The following is an 11102-nucleotide window of genomic DNA, read 5'->3' as shown; positions in this document are numbered from 1 at the left end:
CTAAATGTTTAGCTAAACTTCTCACTGACGCAAAGGCTAATTTAACCACTTTAGATCCCTCTATTAAGTCTTGTATCAGCAAAGGAGGTCTAGCTGCATAGGACTTAGGAAAGTATACACTTGGTACACCTTGCTAGTGGCTTAGACCCCATTTAGCCTTCAGAGATGCTGGCTGCACATCCATGATGCTGATCTCCTGTTCCCACAAAGGGGCTCTGTTGTATTGGACCATGGAGATCATTTCAGTTCACTGATTATCACATAGAAGAAAGCAGCTTGAAGTTGAGTTTTGTGACATCAGAGGGTGGGTGGACCGAGGCCATAAAGGGATGTACGCGGTCAGCAACAACGCAGGCAGGCTGTGGTGTTTAAACCATGCTAACTGAATCATAAACTTGCTGGCGTAACATTACAAAAAGCCTGTTTTTTAATCGAATCAATTCAAATGAAGACTGACCCCAAATACTCTGCAGGAGGAAATTATTCACCAGTGTTAATTATTTTATTTCATTAACATTTACACAAGCCCAATCTTTTTAAACCCCTCACCCCACCGTCGATTCCAGGTCTTCATTTTATCAACACCCAATTCATGATATACTTACAGGAGACACTTAATGTTAAACATGTTTTACAGTACGAGTAAATTCCGAGGAGCTCCTGGACCCTGTCTGCGATTCACAAATACAAACGTATTCCTCAAAAGTTTTTTCACATCTCCTCGGCACGGAGATTCCAGTGCTTTTAAACGACACATTTAAAAGTCATTTACTTTTAAAATACTCTCCCTCTGATTAATCTCATGAGCAAGATTGGGAGGTGAGGGTAAAATTTTTGATGTCATCTTAAAAAAAAAGTACATGGTTAAAAAAAAAAGAAATGAAAAAAAAAGAGCATAACAGAACAGAGTTATATGAGCTCACATGTCTGTCTGCTTTACAGGTTAAAGTCTAATTCAGACTCCCATCATACCACCACCCGAGTACCCAACCGTCACACGCATGTTAACGGTTTTATAACCGAAGGAATGTAAATATTATATAGCATGAAAAATCCCGCTCCCCACAAGTTATAATTTCCCTCTTTCCACATACGCTTCTCTTGCTTTAGCACTTATTTCACTCAGACTGGTATTTAAAGCATGATTCACACAGACGCGGGGAAGACAAAGCAGGGTTGATAACAGGAGGAGCAGATGCGAGGCACTTCATATCAGAGTATGGTTGAGAGACCTTCGTCATGGAGGTTTAACGAGCAGCACCTTTAAAGCGGCCTCTGGTGCGCTGATTTACACCAGATCTGTTACCTTACTAGTCACGGTGAGTCACCATGTGTTAATCTCAATTTATCAGTCTTTTCTCTCAAAGCTGACAGTGGAGTTGATCTTTGCACGTTCATGTCCGACTTTAAATCTCATGGAGACAGTGGTAAAGAACACCCGCGTGTCTTTAACCGAATGAATCACAGATGAGGAAGATGCAACCCGTCCGTACAGTTAAACAATGACTTCATGATTCATAATGATTGGCAGCACCCATTATTCAGAGCTGTAACTTTGCATGTGTGTGAATAAAAACGGAGGAAAATGGCTTCATCCCGCTCTCTCTAGTTTGGGTGCTAGGTGCTTGTCTTCTTTGCACTGACGAGGTAGCCCTTAGACTTGATGATGCCCCTGCTCTTGACAATAACGTTGTAGCGCAGGACCCACTCCAGCCTCCAGTCACCGATGTTCAGGTCCTGCGCTCCCGCCCGCACCGCCTCCTGAAACGTGTCTGCAGATATCAGCTCTGGAAAAAACAGAAATCAGTGCAAAGAAGGAGCAGTTTAAAACTCAATAAATAAATAACAGTCACAGTTTACTGTAAACTACAGAATGCAACTTATACTACACAAAGTGGGAAGTCACAAGCATCCCACTAAAGCCACTGAGCAGCCCAAGGACAAAGGACATGGAGAGGAGACAGCAAAGCAGGGAGACAGAGCAGGGGGAAGACATGCAATAAATGGCCTGAGACTGGGTTAAACAGCCAGGCCTCTGATTACCGGGTCACCTTATCAACCCTGCAGGTATACCTGCATCCCTGGTATGCGTTTTTAATCTTACAGGAATGATTTAGCTGCTCAGAAAATTTTCAGTGTTCTATTTTGTTTGAATATTTGAATTAGGACAAAACTTGAATTGGAATAAATGTTGCATTTATAGAAACATTAGCTGCATTCCAGTTTTACTTAGTAACAATTTAAAAACAACTATATGTCCAGCCGTCAACATCTTTACCTTTGGGATCATTGTGCGTCAGCAGCTGGATATCAAACTCCTTAGCAAACGCTGTCAGGTCTGGAGGCATCACGCAGCAGGAGGCCAGGTTGACCTGGTTACTGCTGGGCTTTATCTGCTCCGAGAAAAGGAAGGTGATGAGGGAATCGTAGCAGATAACAGATCGTTGTTCTCATGTGCTATCCTAATCAGAAGTCAGCATCACTTTTGACTGGCGATGACAGATTAAAGCTCGCATATACAAAGCTTCCCACTGACCTGAGCCCACTTATAGAGCTGTTCCAGCAGATCTTTGTCCAGGTCAGAGGTGCCAATAGCGGCGATCTGCTTGCTTCTAACCAGAGCCTCCAGCTCCTCCCAGGCTGGCTGAAGGTGGGCCAAACTTTGGCTGTCGCCGTCTGAGGGCCCGGGTGGAGCAATGATAACAGAGTCAAGCTGGGACACTGCCAGCGTCTGGCAGGCTACGGATAACAGACAAATAAGGCTGTAGGTTTTAAGAAGCTTTTTGTTTTTTTACTTTTGTTGAAGAAATTTAAAGCTCACCCATCTCCACTGCGTCTTTGATGGAAGACTGACCAGACTCATGCAGGAACAGCTTGACTGTGAAAACAACAAAGCATGAATAGCTGGTTCCTCTGGTGACTGCCACTTCTATCACTACCAACTCTATTCTGCAGTCAGCCAGATATTAGGTGGAGATGCTCTGAATTAATCCATTAGTTATCTGAATCAGGAATTTAATTTGGATATTATCTGATCGACAGGAGGACGTGTTGATTAAAAAAAAAAAAAAAAAAAGGTGTGGTGACATCAAAGTTCATGTCGACTAAAACGTCAACCATGACCCTTGGCTTAAATCGCCAAGCTGGGTGATGAGGTACCTACAGGTCAGCGAGTAACTGGCTGATCCAGCTCTCTGCTGGGACAGCAACCAACACTGACCTGAAACCTTCAACTCCTCTCTCTCTTCAGGTGTGATTGCGTCTGTTGCCTCTGGTATGGAGAACTCCAGTGTGTCAGTCAAGTCCTGCATTAGACAGTAAAGAAAAGCGGTCTGATCACCGCCCTCATCCGACATGAGAAATGTGGCACGGCCAGTCTCACCTGGTTTTTACTATATGTGTATGTTGTACATATGTACAAATATACCATTCAGGCCATAAATATGACAGAGGGACAGGTGACACTGGTGAGGAGCTTTCTCACGTGCTGAACCGTGAACTTGAAAGATTTTATTGGTGGCCATAAGCGAGAAGAGACTTGCATTTGGATATATTTAAGGCCTCTTACTTCAGCTCTTTCAAACCTCCCACTGAGTCCGGTGGGCCTCGTGATATAAGCCGAGGCAGATTAGCTGATCCAAGCAAAAAAATACCCACAGTGGGAGTGAGTTCAGCAGGAGAGCTGGTTGACTACAACAGTTCCTAAAGCCTCCTTTATTTCATTTCAGTATTTTGAGACCATGATAAAAGGGTAAAAACACTGCATCCAATGCCCTCCAATTTATTTTAAAGTTAATGGGGAAAAAACTCCTCCATAAAAGGTTACGTCCCCCCCCCCCCAGTCCCTTAAGCTAACAGACAGATGCACATTTGGTATGGCGCCTTTGGCAGGCAGCACTGCATGAACATTCACCATGACAGCCTAGAGCCTAGAGAATTTCTTTGATGTCCATCTACATCTATTGCGTTATTTTACTTTCCCAAGCACTGGACTCCATCTGACTGACAGTGAGACATTCACCTACTGCAGGTCTGACTATCGCAGCTGTGTATTACCCAAAGGCACAAACTCTCTGACAAACTGGTTTATATATTGGAGTTAATTACTACGGCTGAAACATTAGAAAGCTGAAATAGTTTTCCCACCTTGGATGACAGCTTTGTTGTGGAAATCCATTCGCTCAGCGAGGCTTGAATGCAGTCTCGAAGCTGAAACATCAAAACGGACTTACGGTTAGGCCAACGACCATGAGACATGCAGACAGCTGGAGCTCATCAGCAGACTCCCAAACAGCTGGAATATGCTGCTCCGAAAACATGACAAGTAATGACATCAGCTGGACCGACTTTAAAGGTATCCAATATCGGTCCAGTTTAAGGTGAACTGAATGCTTTGTTTATATAAAGAAAAGTCAACCTATTAACCTATGAACACAAAGATATTTGTGACATTTGCTGCATCAGTTGTTTTGAATTGAACGAGTGAGACAGGTTCATTAGTGTTGTGAGACTTTGAAAGACAAACTGTGACTGGTTTAACAGGATTTGTAGCTGCTGAAAAATGTCTTTAATAACCTTAGCTTTGACACCTCGCTCATATCAGTCAGATATCACAAATGGCAAAAGGCTCACAACTTATTTAAGGTGGTCACATGATTGCAAAGTTGGCCACACATGAACACACATGTAGTAATTTGTCCTACAGAAGTAAATTACATAACTGAACACTGCCCATAGTTTGTGCAAGGCAAGGGCTGCAAAAGACTGTGTCGAAAAAATTACTTCCTAAAGCTCGATTTTGCTCCCTATAGCATTTTGTGAGAAGTTAGCCACATGTGTCGTGTTCCAAAACAGATTTTCAGTAATGACCTTAAAAGCCTACCCTGTGATAACTCATTTTTTCCCCTGTTGTGGCAGTAAAAGTTGTCTTTGATTGCAGATCTTATATAGAGAGAGCCACCAAACCACCTTAAACACAATTCTGACTACAGAAGACAAACGCAGGATCACACTTCATGAAGAAACACACATACAGGACGGAGAAAGTCTTATTACACTATTCAACATGCACTGCTCTGCACACCATTTGCAAAAAAACAAAAAAACAACAACAACAACAACAACCTGTCCACTATGCTATGGCTGATAAAAAAAAGACTACAAGTGCCACTTTAGGGTAAGTTACACCCAAAATGTAGCCAAGAAAACTGCAAGCCATGTCTTTATTTTTGAGGATTTAATGAATGAATGCTGTGCTGAATCAGGAACAAGTCGAAACCAAACCCTCCCAGCAGTCCTGCCTTTATATAACACTGTAAACAATTCAGTTCACCAACTATTCAACTTTCAACTACTAAATCAAAATGCTGACAAAGGATTTTATTAAACGAAATGTTTAAACAGTTACAGCTTCAACAAAAGTGAAGATTAGTAGTTTATGTTTAGACAGTTATGTAACTATTAGGCTCTGGAGCTCTGACATGTTCTGTTCATTGTTTAGCCGTGAATGACTCATAAACCAATCAACCGCTGTATCAATATGTTTATTACTGACACATGAGCATTTTATGAGAGTAGAGCACACTGTAAGTGCTGGTTTTGTTGTCACATTTCAGGCTGTCAGTTAATCATATCACCTGCGGGTAATACACCTGTTTGAAGCTCTCGGGTCTGTATTTACAGTGGTTTTCACAGCCTCGTGTCTGTAAACTTTTACCTTAGGCCGGATCGTAAAGTTGGTTACACTACGAACCTTTAACACACTAGTAAAATTAAAGTGAAACTGATGAGCTACACCACTTTAGCCCACATATGCGTCTAAATATGGACGGATGGGATATGAAATGCATATTTTCGAATGTATTTCAGTCATATTTCTCTTCATATAAGCTCTATGTGTAACCTTACCCAGGCCTATCAGTTACCACTCGTCGGTATCAATATCAGGTTGAATAATTAGCTAGGCGCTAAGCTAACGGGCTACATGCCACTGCCGTTTCCAACCGTCTTGTTATGTTTTACCTCCTCGCTGGGAGAGCCCGGACACTTCTTTTTCAGGCGACTTCGGTTGACCAGATTCCCGGTGTGGAGCCTGAAGGTCTTCGCGTGACTCAGCAGCATCTTCGCCTCAGTGTTGGTGTTGGTAGTGTTTTGAGAATCCATGTGCTCTCGGACGCTAGGCTAACAAGCTGCTAAACTGTTTAGTTGGCTGCGGTGAAATGTGACATCAGTAGTGTTGTCACTCCGTCACTGACTGCTGGACAAGCACACTGCAACACAGACCCCCACCGGCACTGTCAAAATGATGTGGTCAGGATGACTTGCACTCCGCGCTGACTAGCTGGTTTGGTTGTTACTCGTAAGCCGGTGTGTCACGCCCACATAGCGGCGGCGGTGGAATGAGAGAGCTGGTCCGGATAACAACATGGAGTGACATCCAGCGCACCGCACTGGATTCATGGAGCGGATTCTTGCACCGAACAAGTCCCACCACTGGATGGCGGTGTCTAAACATTACTAACAAGGCATTTACTCATTTGCCTTCAGTGCCCGGCTTAATTCTTTGTGGCGTGAATTCAGCAAGGTCCTGAAAATAGTTCTAAGACATTCTGGTGCATATTCACATGATAACATCACACAGTTGCTGCAGATTTGTTGGCTGAACATCCACAGTGAAAATCTCCTGTTCCACCAAATCCCAAACGTGCTCTATTGGATTGAGATGTAATGACTGTGGAGTTCATGTGAGTCATTGCCATGTTAAAGAAACCAGTTTGAGGTGACCTAAACTTTGTAACATGGACTGTTATCATTCTGGAGGCAGCCATCAGATGATGGGTTCACTGCAGTCATGAAGGGATGGACATTCTCAGCAACAACACTCAGGTAGGCTGTGGTGTATAAACAATGCACCAACAAAAGAGTGCCAATATGCACAGGTGAGCCTGTGCAAACTGTAGCCTCAGTTTCTTGTTCTTAGGTGACAGTGGTGGAACCTGTTGTGATCTTCTGCTCATGTTGCCTATCTGCTTCCAGGTTTGACATGCCGTGCATTCAGAGATGCTCTTCTGCATACCTTCGTTTTAATGAGTGGTTATCTGAGTTGCTTTCCCATCAGCCCAAAGCGGTCTAGTCATTCTCCTTTGACCTCTTGCATCAAGAAAGCATCTTCCCCCAGAGAACTTTACTTGATATTTTCTATTTTGGGGATCATTCTCTGTAAAACCCTAGAGATGGTTGTGTGGAAAAATCCCATTAGTTTAATAAATACTCATAAAACAACGATGCCAAAGTCACTTAAATCATCTTGGTTCCCAATTCTCATGCTCAGTTTAGCAGGTCATCTCATCAACATTCTTAAATGTACTGGTTTGCTGTCATCTGATTGACTGATTATATATGTGCATTAAAGAGATGTACCTAATTAACTGACACTACTGTGTATAATGTCGCTAATGCTTTATTTAAACTTGCATGCATTTTCAAATTTTCAAATTCAAATTTAATTCCAATTTATTTTCTAATACTTTTGACTTTTTATAGGTAACAGCTTTAGTTAATAGTTTCTATGATTTTGTATTTTCTAATTAGTTTTTAATTAAGTTTAGTTTAGATTTGTTGTTTTCACTTGTTTTTTGTTTTATTTATCCTTTATTTAACCAGGAAACTATGATTCTTTAAAGATTTAAAAGTCTCTTTCTCAAGAACGCCCTGACCAAGAAAGACAGAAGTACAGCCAACAGAGTTGCACAACCTAGAACATACAGACCCACACACACACAGGCAACAAAAAAATATGCAAAGTAACAACACTAAAATACAGCCGATAAGCAAATACAACACAAAAACAACCAAAGTTTGTGAACCTCAGTGGCTATGAACTCTGAAACATCAATAAACATCATCGCATTGGGCCAAAGAAATAAGTGAATCACGTTCAGACAAAACCTCTACAGTCAAATCATTCACAATCACCTTGAATTCATTTACTGAGATCAGTCCCTTAAGTGTTTTGTTAACTTTGGAGCTGTTTCCAGAGGGAAACAGTTGCAATTGCATTCGAATTCTCCTAATGCTTTTTCTAAATTCATTGTGAATCTTTGGAACAGACAGAAGGTATAGGTCTGGGGACCTAAGACAATAACTTCCCACATTTTTCTGTAATTAGGATGCGATCTAGCAAGAATAGCTTTATAAATAAGAACACAGCAGTGGTTGAGAGAGTCTATGAAATGACAAAGCAAACCATCGACCTAAGCATACAACATACAGTGGTGCGTCAGAGTTTTAAGGTTTGTAATAAATCTCCGTGCTCCATGATAGACAGAATGTAAACATTCTGAAGATGCATGCAAATACATGTAAATAACATGACCATAATCCAGGACTGACACAACGGTGGAAGCAACGGTCTGGTTCTTGCCTCAAAAGACTGTTCGTGCATCAACTATAGTGATGCACGAACAGTTCAGCGGCTCGGTTTTGTCAGCATTTGAAGCAAATATTAAATCACCCAGGCTTTGTTTCCAGCTAGCAGTTTTCTCATTTTGTGTTTATTTTTCTTTAGCTTAACTGTGAGTCTGTTTAGCATGTTTTAATATAAAGGGTTTTTGTCAGGGAAGAGTTCTCAAGAGTGCAGAAATAGGTGTTACACAACACTTTGTGAAAACAGTCAACTTACTGTCATGTAGACAGTTCAAGCCTCAGTAAACATTTGCCTCAACAAGCAGTTTGTGCTGTCACTTTTAACCGAACTGCCAAAGACTGTTTTCATTTTGGTAGCTTTGAAAGTACACTTTATCTCTTCAGTTATTTTATTTTCACAAGTCTTTTTTCCCCCAGTTAACGAAAGTAACAACTATAATAACATTGTTCCCAATTGGCTGTATCATTTCTTGTACTTCTTGGCACGGGAGAGCATTATTACACAAGAAGGTTGTCCTGTCTTTATCATACATGAAGATTGGCACTATATGAGTCTGGACTGCTTTTGCTTTGCGTGTTAAGATTTAAGTTAGAAACCGTATAAACAAAATGTAAAAACAAATTAGCTCCACTTTATTCGCTGCTGAATAACGTCCATGCATTTGTTCCATCTAGTCCAGACTCTTGTCATCGATTATCAGGTTGTTCTAAAAGCTTAGCTTAGTTATGCTGCTTTAGGTTCGGGCTGCTGGAGGGAATTCCCATGATGCACTGAGCATTTCTTCTCCTCTCAACTCTTTTCACCTGTGATACGTTTGTGCCAAATCTGCACATCGTTGCTTTCTGTATGCTTTCTCCTGTAGTTTGAATTATCCAATCCTCGATGAGGTTCTGCTGGACACCTCTTCCTGCTGAAATGCAGTTCTTCTTCCCCACACTTGAAAAGTGTGCTACATTTGCTACATTTGGCACATTTGGTAGGTTTCCTGTTAATACTTTTTTTTACTTCGGTCTTTTACTATGACAGCCAGCGATAAAATCCTAAGAATGGGAAATGCAATACTGTGAGACATGGTATAAATATGCAACAGTTAGAATAAAACTTAATTAAATAAGAATCTGCACCATAGTCCTACACTGTCAAACTCCTAAAATCCCAGCAATGAGAAGGGCCACTGTGCAGTTTGTGCTTTTAGTTATGATATTCTGTCACATTGCAGATCATTTATCTGCACTTTACTCAAGAAGTACTTTGAATGCAGCACCCAGAGTAAAAAAACGAAGTTCTGTAAATCCTCGCTTCTGCCCCCGTGTTTTCACTCCGAGGCTGTTTTTCGTGGCATGGTTTGTTCTGGTAAGCCTTTTCTTCGTTACAGACATGCCGACATGTCACAGAAGGAAAAGCCTAAGGCTAAAAAATAACATTGAGTTCCACTTTGGCCCTTGACATTCGTAGTCCTTGAAAAGAACACAGCAATTTTTAGAAATGTGAGTGTTGGCCTCTCGAGTAAAGTACAAGCATTTACTTTACTGTGATATACAGGAAATTAGAAAGTGTGTGTTTGCTTATTTTTAAGAAGTCAAGAGAAAGCCCTGTTTCCTGTTGGAAATGACACAGCCCTCAAGCACAAAGCGAGGTCAATGAAGCTAAATCCTTTTTCCAGTTTTGGTGTAGAAGTCTGGCCAGAGTGTAGACACTAATATCATCTAACTCTGACTGCGAGCCAAGCGTTTTCAGACCTTTTTAACCTGGTATCCACGCCTGACCTCATAAATGTTCTTGATGAAAGCCAGGAAATTCCCATGAACAGGGTTCCAGGGCCCACGAAACGCGAGGGCTTTTATAGCTGCATATTTGGAGGTGACTGTTTCACAATCAGATATTTGCTGAATACAGATATATGGTATCTAAGAAAGCAGCCCCCGGGTTTCTCCCACTGTCCAAAGGCATGTTTGTTAGGTTTAGGTTAGGTGTGAATAACTGTCTGGCTCTCTGGACTGAGGACCTGTCCAGGCTTCAGCGCCCCTGCAATCCTGACTTGGATATGCAGCTAAGAAAGTGGATAGACTCAGAAGTAAAATTTATAAAGTAGCCACATGTTGCAGCCACAGACCTGCAGGACGTTCGCCATCTGATAGATGCATATTGAGAATCTTGTTTGTATCAGCGTGTTTCAGAGGATGCAAGAGGGACTCATTCTTCAACAGTGTGTACTAAAAAATGGACAGTGTGTTCGTATCTTCTTTGTTTGTGCTGGGAACTCCCATGTTTTAGCCACTCGGTGGTATTTACATGATTGCTTCTTGGCTCCAACATTTAAACCAAGAGCACAAATATTTACCACTAGAATATTATCCCTGGCAGTGTGATCTAGGCCTTCCTGGAAAGTAATATAAAGATTGACAAAAAGCAGAAAAGTTCAATGTATCAAAGGGAACCTGCCATGCTCTTCGTCTTTTGTTTTGTTTTTGCATGTATATACTAGTTTAGTAGCGGATGCTTATGTTATACTTGGCCAAAGTTTCATATAATCAAGTCAACTTGTGTACAAGTAATCACTGTGAGCCTGGAGCTCCAGTTAGAAGGGTTTTCTGATCTTGGCTCTCTGTGTTGTTGTTTAGAATAGATTTCTGTAGTATGGTCATGTATGAAACAGTGAGAGCACAGGAGCCCCAAC

General features: G+C 41.5%; 1 protein-coding gene across 1 annotated transcript; it reads right to left on the bottom strand.

Moving 5' to 3' along the window:
• Window positions 1–478: 478 nt before the first annotated feature.
• Window positions 479–6661, bottom strand: gclm (glutamate-cysteine ligase, modifier subunit). Its single transcript, XM_026159854.1, has 7 exons — window positions 6022–6661; window positions 4147–4209; window positions 3221–3305; window positions 2822–2878; window positions 2537–2739; window positions 2279–2393; window positions 479–1787 (listed from the first exon to the last, which is right to left on the bottom strand). The coding sequence occupies exons 1-7, from the start codon at window positions 6160–6162 to the stop codon at window positions 1618–1620; spliced, it is 834 nt and encodes a 277-aa protein (XP_026015639.1). The 5' UTR covers window positions 6163–6661; the 3' UTR covers window positions 479–1617.
• Between the last annotated feature and the right edge of the window lie 4441 nt (window positions 6662–11102).

The sequence above is a fragment of the Astatotilapia calliptera genome, chromosome 23, assembly GCF_900246225.1.
Source record: "Astatotilapia calliptera chromosome 23, fAstCal1.2, whole genome shotgun sequence".
Classification (NCBI taxonomy): Eukaryota; Metazoa; Chordata; class Actinopteri; order Cichliformes; family Cichlidae; genus Astatotilapia; species Astatotilapia calliptera.
This window is presented reverse-complemented; position numbering and strand designations above follow the sequence as displayed.